The sequence below is a fragment of the Lactuca virosa genome, chromosome 1 (assembly GCF_052849685.1).
Source record: "Lactuca virosa cultivar CGN04683 chromosome 1, Lactuca_virosa_CGN04683_v6, whole genome shotgun sequence".
NCBI lineage: Eukaryota > Viridiplantae > Streptophyta > Magnoliopsida > Asterales > Asteraceae > Lactuca > Lactuca virosa.
In genome coordinates, this window is record NC_136426.1 from 90962834 (window position 1) to 90987791 (window position 24958).

Here is a 24958-nt window from a genome sequence, read left to right on the forward strand (position 1 = left end):
TAAATATAGATTGTTGGATTTTTATGCTTTTCTACAATCGATTTTACATGTTTACGACTACAATCAAGTTCTTAATATTTTAAATTGGTCGGGTTGATGAGGTGGATATCTGTTGATTCGGAGGATAAAGATATCTTTTTGATTATTCAAAAGCATTTGGGTAATGGAACATGTTTGGATTAGATTTTGAAACTTGTTAATATGTTTGGATCATGATTGAGTCGCTCCAAGCGAGCTCTATTAAGACGTCTACATATATGAAAGTCTTATATATAAAAAATTGTTTATATCCAATAACAAATTCAAAAATTCTAAATGAGGGATGAACATGTCAAATTTGTTATAAATTTTATTTGATGTATGGTTTTATTACAAAACTGTTAAAAACAATAACGGCTTTTTTTTTTTAATGTTATTTGAGTTTGCTCGAACCAAACTTGTTTAACTGGTCATGGTTTCTTAGACTAGAGGGAGTGGGTGCGGTAGCACCCACATTTTTGCCACCTCAGCTTGCAGCACACCACCCCTTGTGTGCGGTTAAAACTGCACTCCTCCTTTCCACGGCTCTCTACTACCGCACTATTCAATTTATATATATTCTCTCTCTTGCTGGATTCTTTCTCATCTGTGGCTCGTTTAAACATTTTATTGGGCTACAAAACCCACAAATGAAACAAACCAAGGGAATATTTATTTGCTGTTTTAATTTTTTTAATTTGTTTTTTTATTTAATATGTATTATTCCTAGCATATTGAACAAAAGAGGACAAGTATTAAATTTTTAGGGCTTATATTTTTTTGAAGTGATGAAACAAATGGGTTGTAGGATTTTTTTTTTAAGTTTTTATGAAATCTTTTTAATGCGAAACAAATAAGTTTTATTAAATTAAAATAGTTAAAAAAAAACAAAAAAAAGAAAATAAAATAAAAGTGTGGCACCACCCCCTTGGTATGGCAAGAAACCACACTTGTGTGGTAAAAAATGACATGACGCTTATGTGGCGGGGGAGGGAGTGCGGTTTCGGTGACACCACACCCTCCAGCCTTATGAAAAGGTTTTAACTGCTCAAGCTGTTAAGTCGAGATAATAAAGAATAGATAAACAGTTAAATTGAGTTTAAGTTTAACCTAAGGCAATTTAATTGAGCTCGCCTCGATTCATTTTCAGCCTTAAGACGGAATACACCTTTATTTACCCTTATCTACTCTAATAAATGAAGGTTTTTTTGCCACATGTCTTTTTCTCATTCATTTATACACATGTCATTTTCTAGAATTTTTAAATTTTCTATTTTCCATTTGTCATTTTATTGTATTTTTAACTTTATTAAATTAAAATTCCACATTTAACATGTAAGGTAATATATATGTAAGGTATTTATTAGAATTGGTTTATATATGTAATGTATTCAATACATTAAAGTCTCATTAATTTTAATAATTCAAAACTTTTTCTCATTTTTCTTATAAATTCAAAATTTTCAAATTGTTAAAATTTTATATTTAATTTTTTTAAATAAACTCATGTAATACATGAGTCTGACACCTAGTCTTAATATTATAACTAAACACGTACAAATAGAAGTAGAACTATTACATGTACAATAATTTTAATTGATAAAACACAACAGGGCCTTTAAGTGAACCTAAATTTCAAAACATACATGAAATATCACAAAGAAATTAAAATGCAAATAACATATATATGATATGCTAAATTTCAAAACATACATGAAATATCACAAAGAAATTAAAATGCAAATAACATATATATGATATGTACGTTCGAGTTTGTACCCTTCATTTACGAAAGCAAAATCATCACAACTAAAAGGCTAAAACATACACACACCTTCAAAAACCCTAAAAACCAAAATCCAAAACCGAACAAAAGAGAACCTTTTAAATTTCTCTTTCAATTCGAGAGCAACTAAAACTGTATCCAACTAGGTCGTGACTTCTCCATTCGGGTCTCTCCATAGGGTTCATCATTATCCATCCTCTTATTGTTCCTAAAAGCCGCACAAGCAACAACATAGGCAATCACTAGGAGAATCAGAACAACAATGTTAATAATCGAAACCTTCCTCCAACTTTTCCTAAGACTTGCCAACACCCCCGCCTTACACGAGTTACACCCGTAGCATAACTGTTCCTGGTCGTTGCTCCATCTCATGCAGTCACGATTGTTTGCTGCTAACGCTGAGTTAACCGGGTTCCATGTTGTCTCGTTCACGTACACGTACCCACATTCTGTTGGCGGCTTACAGCATCCCGACTGCAATAATTAAACAAAAAGTTTCATTAATAATTATTAATTGAGAAATCAAATATCCTCCTACTTTTCCTTGCTACATATATTTCTACCAATTTAAAATTATGACAAGTGATAAGTTTTATTTTCACAATAATATTTTAAGACACTTGTCACAATTTTAAATGAAAAGTGATTCGTACACAATAGTTTTTTTTTTCATACACAACAGTTCATGTTTTATAGAGTTGTATAATATAACATTTTAAAATATGTATTGTTGTGTATGAAGAAAAATTATTGCGTACAAATTACTTCCTATTTTAAATTGGTAGAATGTGGGTATAAAGGAAATTAGAAAGAAATTTATTTTTTCTTATTATTTATTCGTACACAAGGGGCCAATTTACCAACTAGATCAAAGGAAAATTTTCAAACATCATCCTTATCATTATAAAAGTCCAAAAATTCGTTACTTTAGAATTAAATTTTTGATGATATGGCGAAGTAAAAGTATAATAGAAGAGAAAAAGGCAAGTGGGACTCGAGGGCGTGGCTTGGAAAGGGGAGAATTAAGGTCAGAAGGGAAAATGCAAAGGTAAGTAACAGGGGGCAGTTGAGATTTGGGATCTTTTGACCAAGCAACTAATAAACTATAAATCCACAAAATTAATATTTAATGATTTTGATAAAAAAAAATATGATTTTTGAAAATAATTGATGTATTATGTAATGATTATATTATAGACTTTTAAAATTGAAGAAGTTGGATAGATATGGTCATATGGATACATTTTGGATTGTGCGTGAAATGTGCATGGAAAATGATAAGAGGTGGATGGGAAGTCAAGTCAACTCGTATGCGTGGATGAGATAAGTTTGAATGAATTACAAAAACAGTCCTTAAACTATTTTGGTTTTAATAGCGGTTGGGATTTCATAAATGTTACCAAACTTTTGGGGTCCCATCGGAACTAATGTCAGAAGTTAGGGGGCTTTTCTTGACACTTATTGTTTTGTAACAAAACGAAAAAAATGGTTTTAAAGCTTTGTGATTTTGTTTCGATTTCTTTGTGACCCGACCCGTATGGACCGTTTCTATGGGTTATCCATTGGGAAGTCGGGCTTTGTTGATATAGTGACACCTGAAACGACTTTGTTAGGCCATTTGTGTCACTCTACTGTCTCTCTTCAACACGTGTATTGCATTTCTAAACCTCTATGACCCTACAAATATTAGGTAAATCTGACATAATTTATCAGAAGAATTTTAATGGATTTATTTCATAAAAAGAAAAAAACAAAATACAAAGTGAAGTTGGTTTTTAGTAACAAACAAAAGTATAGACGAATACAGAACTATTACATGAATGTATATTACATTTAAAAAGTGTTCAATGCTTTTAAATTAAATAGTTATATTTATTATAGTCAGTAATTAGAATTATTTCCACATTCTATTACTTATTTACTTATTAGTATTTTTTTTTCAATTATTGTATACATATGTTTGCTACGTGTTATAGGTGTCCTATTCCACGAAATTACACGACAAGTAGTATGGACAATTAAAAAAACTGGCACCAATCATTAATGTACACGACAACGACACGATCGTTTCACACCTAACATTAATCCAATAAATTTACCAATTTATTTTAATTAAATTGTTCATACTCACCTACTCATCTTTGTCTTTCATACTTGTTTCCCGTATATGATAAAATTAAAAATACTGTTGCTACACATATTTAACTAATGTTACATTCTCTTTATCAATATTAAAAAAAGAAACTTCGTTTAGAAAAACCAAAACATCACATAACTTTTAAAAAAATAAACATTAAAATAACTTTCACGTATGTCAAACAATAATGACAGATAATGTATAACTAGACCATGGCTAATAATTAGTTTAAATAGTAATATAGTATGTCCAACGGATAAATATCTATCATTTTTATTTTCTTAAATAATTATAAAAAAATAATTTACTACAACACTAAAAGAAAATGAGTGTTACCTCAATTGGATTGAGCTTTCGCTGGTAATACATATCAGCAGACTCCGGAAACCCACCAACAACCCGACCCGTTTTCGCACACGCATTCGAATCACGGATACAGGAACTGATTTTCCGCCAATAGCTATCACTTGCAACCCGATCCTTAAGCCAACCCGAATAGTCCGGTAGGTAATAGTCCTCGTATTCCCGGTTCAATACGGGTCGACCCGATCCTTTGTCGGTTACCACATAGGCGAATATCACAAACCCGATAAGCAGAGCGATGATGACGAACATCGCCCAGAGGTAAAGGTACATTACAAAAGTATTCCGGTAACACGCGCCGGCGAATCCAGCGAGTGAGACCACCATGATTGCGACTCCGATGACTATTAATGGCCACTGGAGGAAGCTCATGCAATCGGTGTTGTTTGCCCGCGTGCTCAGCCATATTCCGCCACCAAGAATTGGAATTGATAGAAGGAACGTCAGGAAGTTTAACATACCAATCAGATGGTTGCTCGACCTCATGATTTCACTCTGTTCCTCTCTCTCTAGAATCTACAGTTATATGTTTGTTTCTCTCTCTAAAAGTAAAGTGATTTTCAAGCTCTGTGTGTGGTGTGTGTGTTTTGGAGTTTTTTTTATATAAGCGTGTGTTGAATGAGGGGAAGCAAGGAGGGAAGAGTACAAAGATGAAAGTATGAAGCATGTGTATGTGTGACTCTATTTGACGAAATGACGAAAATGGGTTTGGGATGAAAGTGAGAAAAGGAAAGAGAGAGGGTAATTCGTGTAAATCTCTATAAATACAAAACTGCATATATGAAATATCTGCTTTGTCGACAGAGCGAAGGTGGCATGTCAATTGTCATGGGTTCATTTCGTTTAGTTTAATAATTGTTACATTGAATATAAGGATATTCATAAAAATGATTTTTTTTAGTGATTATATAAAAAAAAATTCAAGACTTTGCCCGTTTAATTAAACCACGGTATATGAAATGTGTTATTTTAGACTTGAGACTTGAGAGTTGAGATCCGATAGATACGCGTCTGTTCACGGCTTCATATCGACGAAATAACTGTGAAGCGGCCATCGTCGGATTTTATGGAGGTATGCATCAAAATTAATATCTGCAAGAGATGTTGAATCTGTGTGTGTGTTCGAATATGAGCCAAATGTTCGAAGGAAAAAAAAATACAATTATAGTTGTTCAAAAAAAGAAGATGCGTGTGTTCATGTCATGCTCCTTATCCTTATTTATTTGCAAAATCAAATGTATGGTATACATCACATCCCAGAACTTATTTTTTGGATTCGAATGAGTTTACTGTCCAATATCTTTGAATCCGGACGAGTTTATGGTTTCTACATGTTAGTTTTTAGCATTTAAACGAAAGTTAGTTTTGGATTAGTTTTTTTTTTTTTTTTTCTGGACGGCGACATTAAATATTTAATGGAATTTAAGGTTCAATTGAATTATTTCGAAGACCCAAAAAAGGGTTAAATAGAGTACGAGAGAGTAACCCCAAAACAGAATCGGTAACAAACCACCAAACATAAAGAAAGAATAAAAGCTAAAGATAAGTACTAAATTAAATGAAAATAACGATTTCCAATACTCCTCCTCAAGCTGGAGTGTGGAGGTTACGATTTACGAACACCCAACTTGCCAGCTAGAATTTTAAGACGTTTTCCTCCTCGTGTTTTGTGAAAATACCGGCTAACTGGTCTGTGGTATGGATGCTGACAGTGGAAACATGTTTGGATTCAATCCATTCACAGACGAAACATACCCAATCCAAGTGTTATACTATCACTCCCGCTATGTTGAGTTTATCGAGCATATTTTTCCTTATGACATGAATGCCATCAACTCCTCCACTCTTCCTACCACTGATATCTTTATCACCTCCTCTACTATCCAACCCATACCCAACCCCACTCCACACCGTCCTATTACATCGTTACCTTCACTTAATCCGCCTTCCCAAACCCTCCCTGTCGCTGATATGACACTACCTATGGTTGAGGAAGCTCCCCTTCTCCCTCTTCTCCGAACTCACCCCATCAACCCCCACCACTACCAAATTCAACTCCTCCCAACCTACGGTCCAACCCTTTCCCTCCTCCTAGAAACTGAAAGCAAAACCCAAAATACTTCAATCATCTACTCATTAATTCCACCACCATTTACCCTATCCATTCCACTATTGAGCCCTCCACTCATAATCAGGCTCTTAAGGATCCAAAATGGCGTATTTCCATGGACTTGGAGTTTAATTTTCTTTTACAAAACCAAACATGTGAACTTGTACCATACACATCCCACACACCCATCGGTTGCAAATGGGTATTGTAGCGCTCGCAGATTCGGGCTAGTCAATTTAGAGACGATAAACGTCAAAAATTACTTTTTGATAGAGGATTATTTAGAATAAATAATCTTAACTAAGTTGTAGTATATGTCACAAGGTTTTCGTACATATAAAGAATGCTGAAATCCGAGTTATAACGAAGAAGTTATGACCTGTCGAAGTTTCGCGACAAAATCGGCACGACACCGGGAATCGTAAAAAGTGAGTTTATGATAAAGTACTTTTTAGCCTTAGTGATCTAAAAGAAAGTTGTAGAGTACGCCCACCTTCGTGTGGATATAAAGAACGTAAAAAACGGAGCTCGTATGCAAAAGTTATGACCTTCCGAAGATACAACTGTCTTAGAGCATGACACGTGTCAGAAACTGTCACACCCCCGAACCTGACGGCGGAAACTTCTGGGGCTTGGTGTGACTTTATTTTTTGCAGTATCATCACATAGTATATAATTGAAACATAACATCATCATCATCACACATGTAATATAACAACATTCATTGTTTACATCGAGTATTGTGTTTTGAATATTACATGCCAAAATAGTTAAAGTATGATGAAACAAAGTATAGCAAAATATCCATGAATTCGTTCTGCCCAACCTGCTCAACGGTTTCCTGAGAATACAAGTTAATTTAAAAAGGTCAACATAAAAATGTTGGTGAGCTCATAAGCATGTTTGAGAAAATGATTTGTATAACTTTGTAACCACCAGAAAATCCAATATTTTCTTAAAACAGTTTAGTATGTTTGTGTCCGATCTTGTATTAATGCATGTGTGTTAATGTTTACTAGAATGCAAAAAGAGAATGGAGAGAATGACAAAGAGAATATAAAGAGAATGACCCCAGACAGCCCGATGTTATATGTGAAAGAGAATGATGGTATATCAACCCCCGAGGTTGAGTACCAGCGCGAGTATGTTACCGAGTAATCCAAAGAGAAAAGAGAATGGTTTCCCGTAAATTTTATAACGTTAATTTCTCTAAGCGAGTCGTTAAAACCATACTAGATAATGACAATTTCGTCTGTCTTGGCGTTTTTCGGACGCCGACAGAATAAGATAAGGTTTTTGTCACCCTAGACTGGCCTAGTCTAACTGTAGCGAACAACTCGGGTGTGGGGTGTCATCCCCGTATAGATCTATACACAAACTCCCAATCTCCCTCCAGGAGACTCTGGTTATAACTACAGGCTACGATCGTACACTCAATAGGTGTCAACTGACACGTCTCACTAGATCCTTAATCGAATTTACGCGAAAAGAAACATATAAGGTACATTCCAGGCCCAATGAACATGTAAGTGGACAACAATGGCCCGTTAAGCATGTAAATCATTTCAAGGCTCAAAAGGAATGTGTAGCACCCGGTTCCCGGTACGTATTTAAATTCAAGAAAATATTGCAATTTACTCTGGGACTCGACGAGTTGGAGGCCCAACTCGTCGAGTAGGCTCGACTGTTGATCAGGGGTTTAAGTGACCTACTCGACGAGTCGGAAGACCGACTCGACGAGTAGGAGCTGTATGGACAAAACCCTAATATTTAGGGTTTGCACCCTATTTAAACAACTTAACTCACCTCAAACCAACCTTCATCGTCCCTCTCACTTCCAGAATACCCCAACTCGAAACCCTAGCTTTGTTTGAGTGCTCTCAAGCCATTTTGTGCATCTTTTTGTGTGTTTGAGGTTAGAGAAGGAAAAAGAAGTTTGGGAGTTCAAGTAGAAGCAAGGAGATCCAGAAGTTTTACTCCATTCTCAGCCCATTTGAGGTAAAAAGCTCGAACCTTGGCCATCTATTTCCTAGATCTTGTTTTGGGGCTATTTCTCCACCTTTTCTAAGCTTTTGAGAAGCTATGTTCAGTTTTGCTTGTATATGTGGGTTGTGCTTCAGATCTGGAACCATTGAGGGTTCCCATGGCATAAAGGTGCCAACTTTATGGCCATGGGAGACCCATGCATCATCTAAAACCCATTTTATAGCCTTTTGAGCAAAAAACCCCATGCATGGACATCAAGTTCATAGCTTTACGTATAAAAGGGACCCTAGGAGGTCAGATCTATGATTGGGATACATTAAGTCCCTCTGTAATTGACTGTATAGTTTTGGACAAAGAGGGACTCGGCGAGTCGGGACACTTTTTCCCCCAAAGTGTCTCCTGTAAATGGTTTTGGTTGAGTGGAAGGAACACTCAGCCTGATAGCGATTTGTTTTGGACCTGAAACTCATGGGAATCGACGAGTGGACGAACAGAATCGGCGAGTCCAAGGCAATCTCCCAACTTATGAAGACGGACTCGGCGAGTTCAGGAGGAACTCGGTAAGTCATAGACTGAACATCTTCTCATGAATGAAGATGAACTCGACGAGTTCAGGAACGAACTCGGCGATTCGGTTGAAGATTTGTCCGATGTGTTGTTGAAGGCGAACTCGCTGGGCTCTTGATAGACTAGACGGATAGGGACGGGATTAAGACATTTTATGGTTATGGGGACTCGACGAGTTGGCGGGTCAACCCAGCGAGTCGAGTCAACCAAATGTTGACTTTGACCAGGGTTTGAATTTGAATTTGACTTGGATTTGGAATGACCCTTGTAAGGGTTATGAGTATGCAATAGTAAGCGGAGAAGGTTGTCGTGTAGGGATTGGGGAGTAGTGACGAGTCGACTTCCATACCGAGGATAGTGTAGATACTTCACGACATCGAGGTGAGTTACCTTCCAGTAGCGGTGGGTCTACGGCCACAATGTCGGCCCACCAGTAGTTGTATGTGAGATGATTGTCTTCGTGATATTCATCTAGGTTTGCTACTACCTGATATGTTTATGTGCTAGCATGATATGTTATATGTGATAGTGGTAGCAGGGGAGAATAGTCCCCAAGTTCGGTCGTTAGGACCGAAGGGTAGGTCGGGTACCCCAGAATTGTCTGACAGTATGTTTATGCTATGGTATTATGTGGTAGTAGTAGGAGGTGAAATAGTCCTTGGATGTCGGGTGAAATAGACAGACGGGTAAGTCAAGCACCCCAGAATGGGTTGACCTGGGTAAGTCAAGCACCCCAGAATGGCTTGACCTGGGTAGTCAGGCACCCCAGAATTGCCTGGCAGTATATGTGTGTTATATTATTACGTGGTAGTGGTAGGGGTGAAATAGTCCCCGGTAGTCGGGCGAAATAGACCGACAGGTAAGTCAAGCACCCCATAATGGCTTGACCTGGGTAAGTCAAGCACCCCAGAATGGCTTGACCTGGGTAGTTAGGCACCCCAGAATTGCCTGACAGTATGTTATTGTTGATGGGTTTTATGCATAAAAACAATCCTATGTGCTCATACAAACCCTAATGCTTGGATCTAGGTTTATCTATTGTACATGCAATGAATCCAAGACTTACAAACCCAAATCTAGCATACATAATATCAAAATTAACATATAACATCAGATCTAGATGTTTACCTCTTCAAATAGTAGCTTGAATCTTCTTCTCTTGAGCTTAGAATCATAATTGTAATTCCTCTAATGGATCACAAACACCACACAAGCAAGAAGGCAACTTTGAGAGAGAGGAGGATGCTAATTTTCGGCCTAGGGTTTTTCTCTTGGAACAAGTGGCCGAAAATTGCATGCAAGGGTCTCTATTTATACTATAGGCTGCTAGGGTTTCAGTCTAAACCCTAATGGACAGCTTAATGACCAAGCAGCCCAAGGAACCTTCTGGAATAGGGCCCTTGGACGATAATATGATGATCCTTCATCATAATTTCGTTCCCCCTTAGTCCATTAGGTTTTCCAGCCCAAAACTCAACTATCACACACTTGACAGTTTAAGTCCCTTTATTTAATTAATCTCTTTTAGTCACCAAATTAATTCCTAATTAATTTATGACTAATAGCAATTAAATAAATATGATTTCTCCTTTAATATATTATTCTTATAATATATTAATAAACCATAATATTCTCTCTCTTTCCTTAAATTACCTTGTCAAGTTGCTTTGGTGAAGGCAACCCAAAAGGACCATGCATAACCGGGTCAAGTACATACCAAATATAGTTACGGGCTTAGACACTAATCCAACAGTCTCCCACTTGGATAAGTCTAGTAACTATATCTCACATACGACTTCAGGATCCGGTTAGCAATCGTAGCTCTTATACGCTTCTGTCAACTCTGATCAAAATCCTGTCCTTCAAATAAGGGATCGTATAATCCTCTGTTATAGATATCATGCCGCCAATACTTATTGTCCAGCATTTTGTTTCTCGATCTCTGATTTGTTCGACATAGAATTCAGTTGAACACATCAACCTCATCCTGACCGGGCCCGACACATAAGTCAAACCAAATCATCGAGTGGCCAAGATATCGCTTTTATACTCTTAGAATAAAAGGAACAAAAAACTTCGACTTATATGCTTTTATTATCTACTAGCTAAGTTACACACAATAATACGTTTTATAACATCAAGTTACTGATGCGTTTTCGTATTATCAATGCATAATCAACTAGCAAACAATAACCATATCTCTAGGTTTAAAGATTATATGATATTATCATCTTGCGATCACTTGTGATAACTTTCATGAAGTGATACTAGCAAGTGCGGGTTTATTCCAATGCTCAAAACATATTTCATAAGCACTCATAAACTTTGTAGCAAACCTTTGCTATGTCTAAAACCTTTTAGACAATCTACAAACAAATTTATGACAATCTTCCTTCATATCTACTTCCAACATATGAGCGATTGTGGACTGTTCGAATAATCCTATTATTCAGGAAGTCAAAACATGCAAAATCGAAACAATAGATAAATAATCAACACAAGATAGAAACTTTCTTATAAATAACACACCTTTATTTAATCATCAAATGTTGAATACAAAATTATCCATTACAAGTTTCCTACCTATCTAATCTAAACTAATATCGTCCTTTAACCCAACGCTCCTAGCGTGCTTCAAATGCTTGACCCTACTCAGTCCCTTCGTAAGGGGATCTGCTGGGTTATCTTCTGACGATACCCTCTTCACAACGAGGAGTCCCTCTTCTACCCGATGTCTAATAAAATGGTATTTCCTGTCGATATGTCGAGATCTGCCATGATCCCTTGGTTCCTTGGTCAAGGCAACCGCTCCTTCATTATCACAGAAAATTTTTATGGGCTCTTTTATGGATGGCATAACTCCAAGGTCTCCTATGAAGTTCTTCAACCATATAGCCTCCTTTGACGCCTCGCTTGCCGCAATGTACTCTGATTCGCACGTTGAATCAGCTACGGTCTCTTGCTTGGAACTTTTCCAAGCCACTGCTCCTCCGTTCAGGGTAAAGACCCAGCCTGACTGCGATCGGTAATTATCCTGATCCGTCTGAAAACTAGCGTCACTGTACCCTCGCACCCTTAAGTCATCACTCCCACCGAGGACTAGAAACCATTCCTTGGTCCTTCGTAGGTACTTAAGAATATTCTTGACAACAATCCAATGCGCTCTACCAGGGTTCCCTTGATATCTGCTGACCATGATCAAATCGAAGGCCACATCAGGGCGAGTACAGGTCATAGCGTACATAATCGAGCCAACTGCGGAAGCGTAAGGAACTCGGCTCATATCAGCTATCTCTGTCTCTGTACTCGGGCTCTGAGTCTTACTCAGTTTGGTATTGCATTAGATTGGCAACTCCCCTTTCTTGGAATTTTCCATACTAAAACGTTTTAGTACCTTTTCCAAGTATGTATCCTAACTGAGTCCTATCAGTCTCTTACTTCTGTCTCTCACTATCCTTATTCCCAGAATATACGCAGCCTCTCCGAGGTCCTTCATAGCGAAACACTTCCCAAGCCAGAACTTGACCTCCTGCAAGGTTGGGATGTCGTTTCCTATGAGCAGTATGTCATCGACATACAATACGAGGAAGCTCACTATACTCCCACTGGCCTTGACATACACACATGACTCATCTTCGTTTCGCAGAAAGCCAAACTCTTTGACCTTCTCGTCAAAACAAAGATTCCATCTGCGAGATGCTTGCTTCAATCCATAAATGGATTTCTCAAGCTTGCACACTCTATTTGGATACTTCGCATCGACAAAACCCTCTGGCTGATTCATGTAAACATCCTCAGCCAACTTTCCATTTAGAAAAACGGTTTTTACGTCCATCTGCCAGATTTCATAATCATTAAACGGTCCAATAAACCTTGGTAGTCAGGCACCCAAGAATTGTCTGGCAGTATATGTGTGTTATATTATTACGTGGTAGTGGTAGGGGTGAAATAGTCTCCGGTAGTCGGGCGAAATAGACCAACGGGTAAGTCAAGCACCCCAAAATGGCTTGACCTGGGTAAGTCAAGCTCCCCAGAATGGCTTGACCTGGGTAGTCAGGCACCCCAGAATTGTCTGACAGTATGTTATTGTATGTTGTATGGTATGATGGGGGAACTCACTAAGCTTCGTGCTTACAGTTGTCAGTTTTGTTTCAGGTACCTCTTCAGCGAAGGGGAAGGAGCCGGCGTGGTAGCGGCACATCACACACACGCATGATTTCCGCACTATGAGACTTCTTGGGATTGTACTCTGATTTTTATTACTATGGATGATATGATTTTGAGACACGTTGTTACAATTTTATAAATCGAATTGACGTTGGTGATGTTTTTGGTAAACTATTTTATGAGTTACTTAATTAAAAATGAAATTTTTGGCCTTGAAAATTGGGATGTTACAGAATGAGATTATATATATACCCCGGGCCTAATATATATGAAAAAGGACAACTAAGGCCCATCTAACATATATATTATTTACAGGCCCAATAAGCACGTAAGGAGAATCCAAGGTCCGTCGAGCATGTAAATGGGTCAACAAAGCCCAATAAACATGTAAAGAATATACAAAACCTATCAAGCATATAAATGGGTCACTAAGGCCCAATAAACATGAGAATGACGTAATTAGCCCGTTTATTATTATATTGCTTGTTTTAGCTCAATTATTTACCAAAATGACATAAAGACCCACTTTTTGTAAAAATGACATTCTTGGCCCATTAAGCCGAAAATTTACAGTTAAGGCACATTTTTGGTAAAAATAACATTTTAGGCCCCTTTTAAGAACAAAACTTGCATTTAAGGCCATTTTTTTCTAAAAATAACATTTTTAACTCCCTTTTGTCAAAATATCATTTTTGGCTTGATTTTTATGAAAATGTGCATTCTTGGCCCATTTGTAAATAATTTTATCTTTTTGGCCCAATATCTAACAAATTCATATTTTTAGTTATTCTTAGCAAAAATTTATATTTTTGACAAAACTATGTTGAAAATGACACTTAAGCTCACAAAAGCCCAAAAAGTTACAATTTTGGCCCAAGGCCGTGAGAAGCCTAAATAAAGCCCAATTATGAAATTTTTTGTACATTTTTAGTCCTTGTAGGGTCTCAAATGCCGTAATTAACCATGTTTAGCAAAAATAATCTTTTTTGAACCCCTACTAACCGTGAGTTACATAAATATACCCATTTTTGGTCATTTTGTCACTTTTGGTCCTCTTATGCAATTTTTCTTACTTTTAAGTAACTTGTATGTATTTTAAAACCATTTTCTTGTAAGATAAGTTGAAATGAGTGTTATGTTCTACAAATAGCATCATATTTTAGTATATCTTTAAGTTCATGGAGTTTATAACACATAATCACATATATAACATGAGAAACTCACAAAATCAAGCATACACACATAGATCTACACAAAACAACTTGTATTCTCCCCCAAAACATAGTAAAAACCGAAAATAGGGGGGGTATGAACTCACTTTGGGGTGTTGTTTTCGGTCTTGGATGAAGATTGAGAATGATCTCGGCCCTAGAAGCTTTCTTGATAGGATCCTCGAAAATATGATGATTCTAGGAGTATAACACAAGATTTGTGATGTTTTGATGAAGATCTAAACAAAAGATGGATTTATCCAAGTTAAAAGTGAAGTATCTTACCTAGTATGTAAGTTGGAGGGACCTTCTTGAGCACACACACATCCACGGTTTTAGAGGAGGAAATGAGAGTGATGGTGGTGCTCTATGGCCGAGAAATAGAAGAAGAAGAAGAAGAAGAGAGTGACAAGATATCTCATGGAAACATGAGTTTGTATGGATACTTGTTGTGTATTGCATGGAGATTTGAGATGTAATTGCCTTGTTATTTGTTGGTCATTAGTGAGGTGGCCCTCCCTAATATCCCATTGTTTTTTTTTTAAAGTGGGTCGTGAATGGGGAAGGATGGGGTTCACGGCCCAATTGCAAACGAGAAGATGGGTTCACAGCCCAATGGGTTCACGACCCAATTGAGATGAGGAGATGGGTTCAGGGCCCATCAAGGTTCATGATAAATAAGTGAGTTATTTTAGGCCCAACATGGCCCAATTGCTATGGTTTGACGAATGTGGGCCCAACTAGAGCCCAAATGGGTTTCATTGGCCCAAAAATCATCAAATAGAAGGTTTACTGGCCCATTAGGCCCAATAAGAGGATCCTAGTCCGTACTAAATTCGAACCTGGATATTTAGGGTTTCAGACCCATAGTTAAGTATATGAGATGCATTGTATTAGGTTTTGAACTTCACTCAGGAGTTTTGATTCAAATGGATGATTTTGATTGAGCATAGAGTATGATATCCACTTAGAGTACACGTCTTACAATAGTTGATGTTTACATGAGGACAAAATTTCCTAGCTAAAAATTCTAGTTGTGACAGAAACCCTAATCCGACTGGACTCACGACGTGAGCATGATTTCTCGACGTGATGAGTCAAAACGCCACTTTTCAGGGATAGAATGCAGATGGAAAGTCTACGTTTAAGGCTCACGACGTAAGCATGATTTCTCACGACGTGAGGAGTCAAACGGACACTAATCGAGGCTAGAAAACACCTGGGAAGGCTACGGGATGACTCATGGAAGCTCACGACGTGAGCATGTGAGGCTCACGACGTGACAGAGACAAAATCAGCCTATAAATAGCAAATTCGATCATTTCATTCCTTACACCTAAAACTTTCTTTCTCTCTCTCGTCTGCTGAAGCCGTTTCCCTTCCCAAGCCTGACAACGACGAACCGCTGACCGTTTTTAGTTAGATTCTATCCAATCACGCTACTAATGTGATTGCATAGTTACTTTCATATTACACATAGATATGAAGTATTTTATATAATTTATGTGCTATATGTGCACATTATCTGTATATGAAACATCCCAAAAATATGACCAAAAATTTCGTTTTCACATCATTACTAAAATCATAAACCATCCAAAGTCATAAGTAAAATCATAAATCATGTATCATAAAACATTAGAGTAAACTCCCAGGCTGTGACTGTGGTGTGTGCCATGCGATCATCCCGAGCCCTTTCCCTTGCTAGTGGAAGTACCTGAAACCAAAACTGAAAACTGTAAGCACGAAGCTTAGTGAATTCCCCAAACTACCACATACCATACACATATATCATGCAACTAAGAGATACGGGCCCCGCCCACACTCCACCGACTCTGATATACGGCCCCCGCCCACACTCATCTACTTTGAGATACGGGCCCCGCCCACACTCGAGTACTATGAGATACGGGCCCCGCCCACACTCATCTACTACGAGATACGGGCCCCGCCCACACTCAACCACTAATCCAACATACAAGTATCACACAGACAATAAGTATAGCTAGTTCTAACAGTCAGACATATATCCATAATCAAACTAAACTGTGAGATACGGGCCCCGCCCACACTCAACTACTATCATTTCATACTACGGGCCGGCCTTGGTGCCTTAGACTCGTTCCTACTGAAAGGAAACTCACCTCGTATGACTGACTGCTGTAACTCTGAGTGAGGAATCTCTGTCTGCTGCTCCGGCGACTCTCCGACTATAAATTTCCATAAAGGTACTTAGTCAGAAACTGATAATTGCTCTTAGGGTAAAATGACCATTCTACCCCTGGCTAAAGTCAACATCCTGGTCAAAGTCAACATCCAGTTGACCTGACTCGCCGAGTTGATTCATCAACTCGTCGAGTCCATATTCTTTCATCTGTTTCCAACCCCGACTCTACTCGTCGAGTCTAGCAAGAACTCGACGAGTTCTCCTTTAAACATAACATCGAGACTATCTTCATCTGGCTTGCCGAGTTCGTCCTTGAACTCGTCGAGTTCATCTTCACCATATGAATGTGACTAGTCTGTGACTCGCCGAGTTGTATGAACAACTCGTCGAGTCCGTCTTTATGGGTTGGGAGATTGCCTTGGACTCGCCGAGTGTGTTCACCCACTCGCTGAGTCCCATGGTTTCCAGGTCCATAACTACGTCTATTTCGTTTAGTCATTCTTCTGGACTCGTCTAGATCCCTTCTAAATTTAACTATATCCCTTAAAATTATAGAAGATTGGAGAACCAAACCCCCGACTCGCCGAGTCCCAAGAGCGACTCGTCGAGTCTACTTATGTCCAAGTCCCTAACTCGATTTCTATTGAGCAAAGCTCATCCAAAAGGTAGATCTGGGCTCCTAAGGCCGATATAACACGTAAAGTCACGAACTTTACGTGCATGCATGGGACTTTTAAGCTTGAAGGACCAAAAATGGGGTTTATTACATGCATGGGGTTCCCATGGCCATAGAGATGACACCTTTATGCCATGAAGACCCTCTAAGGTTCCAGATCTAAAGCTTCTACCCTACATTACACCCTAAATTCGAAATGACATGGAAATGCCCTCAAAGATGCCAAGGTTCAATCCCCAAATTAGATCTAACACATAGGAGGTCAAAATAGGGGCTATTTACCTCAAATACACTGGAAATGCAACCAAACTCATAATCCACTGACTTGCTCCTTGATTCACCAAACTTCCCTCCCTTCTTCTAGCTTCAAACCAAGATGCAAAGGCACAATATAGATCAAAGATGCTCACAACTGATTAGGGTTTCGAGGACAGAACTTGGGGGTGATGGAGGCTGGGATGGAAGCCTCATAAGTTGTTTAAATATGGTGCAAACCCTCCAATTTAGGGTTTTACTTGGACAGCTCCTACTCGCCGAGTCGGTCTTCCGACTCGTCGAGTAGGTCACTTAATCCCCCGACCCGGAGTCGATCCTACTCGACGAGTTGAGCCTTCAACTCGCCGAGTTCAAGGGTAAAATATTGTAACACTCATAAAAATTGCACCGATTTAAAACTTTTTAATTCATTCAAAAGCCATTAAGTTATTACAACTTGTTTTCAAAAGAGTTTAAACATCAGAGTATCCCCAGAACCAATCACAAAATCATGAAGTATGAGGAGCGGTACGATCACGCCTTCGCCTTGCCACGATCTCCTGAAGCACCTGAAACAAAACACTGAAACTGTAAGCCCGAAAGCTTAGTGAGTTACCCCCAAAATACCAACCACATATAACCATACTCATATCATATCACAATATAGAACAGTCATGCATATCGAGTCTACAGTGTGACTGGTCCGCCCGCACAGGGCCTTCAGTCCACCCGGTCCACTCTCTGAGTCTAGCCATGTATATCGAGTCTACAGTGTGATTGGTCCGCCCGCACCGGGCCTTCAGTCGGCCTGGTCCACTCTCCGAGCCTCGACACTTCTGGACCGCCCTCTTGGGGCCTTCAGCCTATCCGGACCGCTCGTTGGGCCTTCGGTTTATCTGGTCCGCCCTGGGTATGTTGGCCTACAGCACAAAGCAGGACCCGCCTCAACCCAACCCCAGTCAAACAACCATGTGCACATAAAACAATTAATCACATAACAATCCTTAGCCAAACAAACGAATCTATCAGATCATGCAGCATAACAACATCCTAACCAGGATACCGACCTAACCGGGTCACTAACATAGCATTACCCTATATACCAGGGTACCGAACTTAACCAGGTTACTAACATAACATTACCCTATATACCAGGATACAGATCTAGCTATTCAATAACATATCAAACAAATACCCGGATTCCCATCCGATAAAGGGCCGGCCTTGGTGCCGTAGACCCTGTTGATATAGTGAGGATAACTCACCTTGCAACTGCCGAACCGAATCACGAAAGCACAAACCCGAAGCACTGCCTCCGACTCCAACACCTATAATCATCAATGATCCAATGACATAAATATCCAAAAATTACCATAATACCCCTGAAGGTCAAACTGGTCAAAGTCCACCTTCCTGATTGACCCTACTCGCCAAGTCAACCCATTGACTCGCCGAGTTCCTAAACTCAGGAAACTCTCATAACACGACTCAACTCGCCGAGTCACCCCATGACTCGTCGAGTTCAACAATCTCCGAGTCCTATCCTGTCCAACTCACTGAGTCACCACTCAACTCACTGATCCGAATCTAACCAGAAGAGGTTGGGGGGGTTTGCACTCTGACTCGCCGAGTCCAAGAACGGACTCGCCGGGTCCACGACAATCTTCATCAAACTCTCCGAGTTGTTCTTCCACTCGTCGAGTCCAAGCTCATCATCATATGACTCGTCGAGTTCACCCATGCGACTCGCCGAGTCACTACGCGACTCAATGCCTGAAGCCCTAGCCCAACTCGCCGAGTCATCTCCCAGACTCGTCGAGTTGATACGGGTATTCCCATAATCGAAAGATACAGATCTACTCCTTTGCTCCAAACAATAGATCTGGGTCCCTAGAGTGCCTTAGCAACATAAAGTTGCTACCTTTACGTGCTTCATGTCCCATAATTCCAAAAACCAAGCTAGAAAGGAACTTAACTCATGGGGAATGGCTTTTGTATAGCAATTAGAAGGGCTTTCAGCATATTTGATCTAAATAGAACTCAGATCTGGAGTTTCAGCTCCAGATCTAACTCATGCACCAAGATCTCATCATATTATCTCCAAACAAACCCTAAAACTTCATGAAAGATGGATCTAGAAAGGAGAAGGCCAAGGATAATGATTCATTACCTCCAAAACGACCTCCCACTGAATAATAAGCCGAATCTCCACAAATCTCCTTGATCCAAGCTCCTTGATCTTCAAAATCTCTTCACAAAATCACTTATCTAAGCTCCAAATTGCTTCCAAGGACTCTCACTCACGCTTTTAGGGTTTCTGGATCTCAAAGGGTAGTAAGGGGGCTGAGGGGAGGACATTAAGTCCTTTAAATAGGGTGCAAACCCTAAGATTAGGGTTTTCCTCTTCCAGCACTGACTCGTCGAGTCCAGCCGCCGACCCGGCGAGTCAGGCCACTTATCACATGCTCTTCACACGCTTCGACTCGACGAGTCATAGCTCCAACTCGCCGAGTCCATCCTTCTAATAACACTTTACATCCCTGAACTCTTGCTTCTGAACTTGGGGTGTTACAATTCTCCCCCACTTAAATTAGGCTTCGTCCTCGAAGCCTGCTGCAGCACACAATTCCGGATGATACTCCCACAATGCATCCACTGATCCGACACCGGCCCAGATTCCTTCAAACACTACTATCGAATCCCTATAAAATCCATCTCTTCCCCTACAGGGTCCTGACAACTGCTTCAAGTCGGCCACCGGCTTCTTTTCTCTGATGACAACACTCATCAACTAAGTGCCACCTGATGATACTACCATATTCCCGACTTGCACCCACTTCCGCAGCTTGCGAAAACCGGATACCATAATAGACCACCGGACTCTACCATAGCTCTAAGCTATCTGTTGGATTAATGTCTAAGTCCATAACTATAATTGGTAAGACTTGACCCGACCCGGCATGGTCCATTTGGGTTGCATGGCATCATGCATTTGGATAGACTATAATGAGAGAAATAACACTTAAGGTTGGTTAATATATTATAAGTTCTAATATATTAATAAGGTTATTTAATTAGTATTGATCAAGAATTAATTTGGAATTAATTAAGTGATCAAAAGGAGACTAATTAAATATATGGGTTGATTGTGTAAATCATTCATTCTTATATATGTGGGCTTGTGATCCAAGATTCCTTATGTTGGACTAAGTCCATGGGGTGACCCATGGATACTCCATGGAGGTTAAAATCCATGGAGCATAAGAAATGGGTAAAGTTATGAGTTACATGGTGTAACCCTAATAGCCACCATATAAAAGAATCCCATGGCTCAAGAAATCGTGCACTAATGTGTGAATATGAGGGCTAGACGATTTCAAGGAGTGTTCCATTTCTCTCAAGTCATTCCATGTGCATTTGGTGTTGTGTGAACCATTTGAGGTGTCACACTTGGGGCACTAGGCACTCAAGCTTCATGGAGACAAGCTACATCAAACAAAGGTATGTATTCTATCCATTTGATTACCCAAGTATCAAGTATTGTATGCTAGATAGGGTAATACCTTGGAAAGTTCATAATTGCATGTATAATAGAGAAAACATAGATCCAAGGTATTTAGGGTTGCATGTACACTTAGGAGTGTTAGAATGCTCAAAACCCATCAGTGGTATCAGAGCCAAGGCTTGTTTTCTTGTTATACTTGCAAAATTAGCTGAAAAATCGAATTGTATTAGTTTAAAAGTTATGCTAATTACTTGAAAAAAATTTGATGTGAATTATCTTTGTTCATATGAGTTTATTAGATTAATAGAAAAGTTAATTGATTATGTGTTTTCAATCCATTTTAATCTAAGAGTTGATTCTAAAATGTGTTTTTGTAACTTGTCCTCAAGTTATATGAAAAGTCACATTTAAGTTTCATAAAACTCATAAAACGTTGGCAATGGTTACAAAAATGAAGAGTCTTGTCCTCATTAAATGGTTTTATGACTCCATAACTTGTCCTCAAGTTATGGAGGTTCAAGAGTCACTTCATTAAATGATAAAATGTGTAACCTTAATTAGTTCCATAAGTTACAAAAATAAAGAAAAGTTACATTCTTTTATTAGTTTAAAGTCTTCCATAACTTGTCCTCATGTTATGGAACTTGAAGAGTTTTTTTTTAATTAAAACTACTTTAAACACATAAGTTATGGAATTAATTAGTTTTGAATATTTTCAAAACTTGCCCTCAAGTTTTGGAATTTGTAAAGTTTTCCCCATGAATACTTTAATTCCAAGTTAGCCCTTAGAATTTTAAAAGTTAAAATTCAACCCTTATACTTTATAGTATTATAAGTTAATAATAAATATATGTATAAGAGCAAGTCAGTCTTACCGTTAGTAGACCTCATTCACGAAGCCGGTCTATAAGGGGGGTATAAGGTTACTGCCTATAAAATGGCAGTTTAATGGGTGTCCACTCTCACCCACCGCTTCCTTGACTGGTGGAGGGTCGTTAGCCGAACGGGTAGGACAAGGACTATAATTCTCCATTCATTAAAAGTATTAATGATAAATACTAAGTAACTAAACACTTATAAATTCCCAATCTTAGTTACTTAGGAAAATGTGAATAAGGTGCTAATCCATGAAATTACACTTTGCACTTTGTTTAAACCGTTAGTGGAGCGTGTGTGGTTAACCGGCACACTAACCTGGATTTAACAAAGTAGGCAAAGGGTAACATAATATTTATCATAGTATCGGTGGAGCTCGTATGGTTAACCGGCACATCGATTGAGGGGTAAATATTAAGGGTACCAAATATATTTGCATGGTTACTTCACACCTTGTTTTGTGATCCTCGGCATCCCAGTCACAAAACCTGAAGGGCACACTCGAGATTGAAACATGCCATTGAAAAGTTCAATGAATCTCAAAAGATCTAGGAGTTTCAAATCCAATTAAAAACCTAATTACATTATTTCGTTTTTCATGGTGGAAATTGGTAAATCGTCATTTACCTACCTTCAACTATTTTATAACCCGGATTATGGCATCCCTCTTCCAGTTATAAATAGGTTGTTGGATCCTAGCCTTAATATTTCATATTGGGTGTTATATTAAGGACTTTAGATCAACTATCTTGAATATCTCCCAAAAGATGTCTAGTTCAGACATCTATGATCTTCCCAAATCTCTTGGAACTTTACTTCCTCCACTTCCTCCAATTATTCTCCCTAACCCACAAGTTCAAGGTCACTCAAGCCCTAATGGCAAGCAAGGTCTATGTGTGATCACATCTTAGAGATGAAGTCACATATTGACAAGCTGGGAGAGTTGGGTGTCAAAGTCTTGAGAAAGTTGGATGTTCAATCACTTTCTAAGTCACATAGTGAGTTCCTTTGGAACTACTATGAAACAGACTATGACATGAACCTTAATGATCATATCTATTTGCTTGGTGGTGCTGAACCAGCAATGATTTGGAACGATAGTAAAACAAATTTGATTAGAAGATCAACTTCCCAAAAACTTTATGGACAGTGACAATGGTGACACTGGAAATCCAGAAAAAGCATTCTCTTCCCAATGGAAAGGGATTGGCCATAGTCAACCCGGTTGACCAAATGGTAAGGAGAAAGGCTAAGTCTGAGATAGTCCCATTACCAAAGGGTCCATATGTTTATTTTGCCAAAGGAAGGGGCGTTGATTGCAAAGCTGCCAAGTTTACCTAAGGATGTTAAAGTCAATAAGTCTGACTCTACTTCAGGTAGAGCCCATTATCTAACTCTGTTAAGTTTCTATTCTAAGATCCTCATTACATGATGTGACTGGGTCACATGTTGATGTTTTAAGAATCAAAGAATAGAGAGAAAGCTTAAAGGAAGTATATGCTGATTCTGATCGCGTAGGTGGATTTCGATCGCATCATAATTTTGAAGCTGTTACTTAGGAGTTATGATATATTGCTTAGGAATAGATAACAACAAGTTTTTCCGTATGCATTTGCACTATAAGGATAAGTTTTTTCCGCAAAGTTTTGAAATAAAATAAAAGTTTTTAATTTTATATTTATTTTAAATATCCTTACAAGTGGCATTTGTGAAAAATGGTTGTTTATATGATTCCATTGATAGCAATATTTGAAAAAAAATGGACTTGATTCTTTCGTTTGTGGTAGTGTCATAATTTACCAAATAAGGAAAGATTCTCATTCCCAAGGCTTCAGTTGGATAGAAACTTGGAATCATGCAAGTTGAATAGTATGATGAATGAGAACTTTCAAGCATTGGAAAATTAAGACTTGTTCACATGGATGTGTGAGTTAAGTTAAGGACTAAAGGGATCGAGTACACATTCTTGTGCACTGGTCAAGTCCACCACAAAGCTCGTTAAGACTATTCGTCATGATTTACTAAATTTTAGTAAATATGGTTATACTTACAAGTTTAAGTATAATTCTGAAACATTGGAGAAGTCTCAATGTATGGCAGAACGAATGGGAAGAATCAAATTAGGCACACAGATAAAAGTTTCTCAAATCTGAAAAGATGGGAGAGTACTTTAGTATCATGTTTTGTGATCATCTTAATGATTAAAGAACCACATCACAATTGGTCTTCTAAGGACATCTTAGTGCATTCTTATGACTAAGAAGAGGAGTCATGAATTGTTGAAATGGTTAAATCAAGAAGATGAGTCATACTTCGTTTCAAAACAAGTCTTAGAGTCATACTCCAAGACTATAAGTTGAGTGACATATCTTAAAGAAAGGTTTATAACACTTGTCAAATGTAAAAGTAAAAGTGTCCTACTCTTGTACATTTGAAGTTGGTAAGTTGTGATGTTTTGGATTAAACAAAGACCAACTAAGGCCAATTGTGTGAAGTGTTTGTCTTGATAAAGAATCCGCACTATCTCTTGAATATTTGGCAAGATAGTCTTATATGTCAAGAGGACAGTGGGAGTCTTAAAGATCCTAAAAAGAATTTCAAGAACTAATCAAGAATAAAACCTGAGGTTCTTCACTAGCACACGACTTGAGGTTTATAACCTATCATGTTGACATATTCTGTGCCCATTCCAGTTAAAGTTGGCTTTGCATAGGAGTTATGAAAGTTCTCAATTGGTTGCATAACAACTTGGAAGCAATGGCAGGCCCTGTACTGCCAGGTGGCAAGAAGTTAAGATTGCATAAGTTCAGTCCATATGAGTTTGGATTTGTCATTATCCTTGTCTTGTGACTATGGTTTTGACGATTCACATGGATAAGAACACATACACCATAAAATCTAAGGGTCATAAGGTTTCTCTCCGATTCATGAAAATGATGGTGAGGAAACACGTCCACCAAGTAGATTTGAAGCAGATGGCAAAAGGTCTAAACAATTGAGACTATGATTACGGCATCCCTTTTCATAGTTCTGAAATTGTTTAGACACACATGCATGCTATCTAAGGAAAGGTGTATGATTTTGATAAAGTTTTATCAAAGCATCTCGTATCAGAAATCTGAACTTTGGTAAGG

The 24958-nt window shown here is 38.5% G+C and overlaps 1 protein-coding gene across 1 annotated transcript; it reads right to left on the reverse strand.

Annotated features, from left to right (window-relative positions):
• Nucleotides 1-1683: 1683 nt before the first annotated feature.
• LOC145150890 (tetraspanin-3-like) lies at nucleotides 1684-4923 on the reverse strand. The gene is made up of 2 exons (XM_079075303.1): nucleotides 4278-4923; nucleotides 1684-2278 (listed from the first exon to the last, which is right to left on the reverse strand). The coding sequence occupies exons 1-2, from the start codon at nucleotides 4788-4790 to the stop codon at nucleotides 1931-1933; spliced, it is 861 nt and encodes a 286-aa protein (XP_078931429.1). The 5' UTR covers nucleotides 4791-4923; the 3' UTR covers nucleotides 1684-1930.
• Between the last annotated feature and the right edge of the window lie 20035 nt (nucleotides 4924-24958).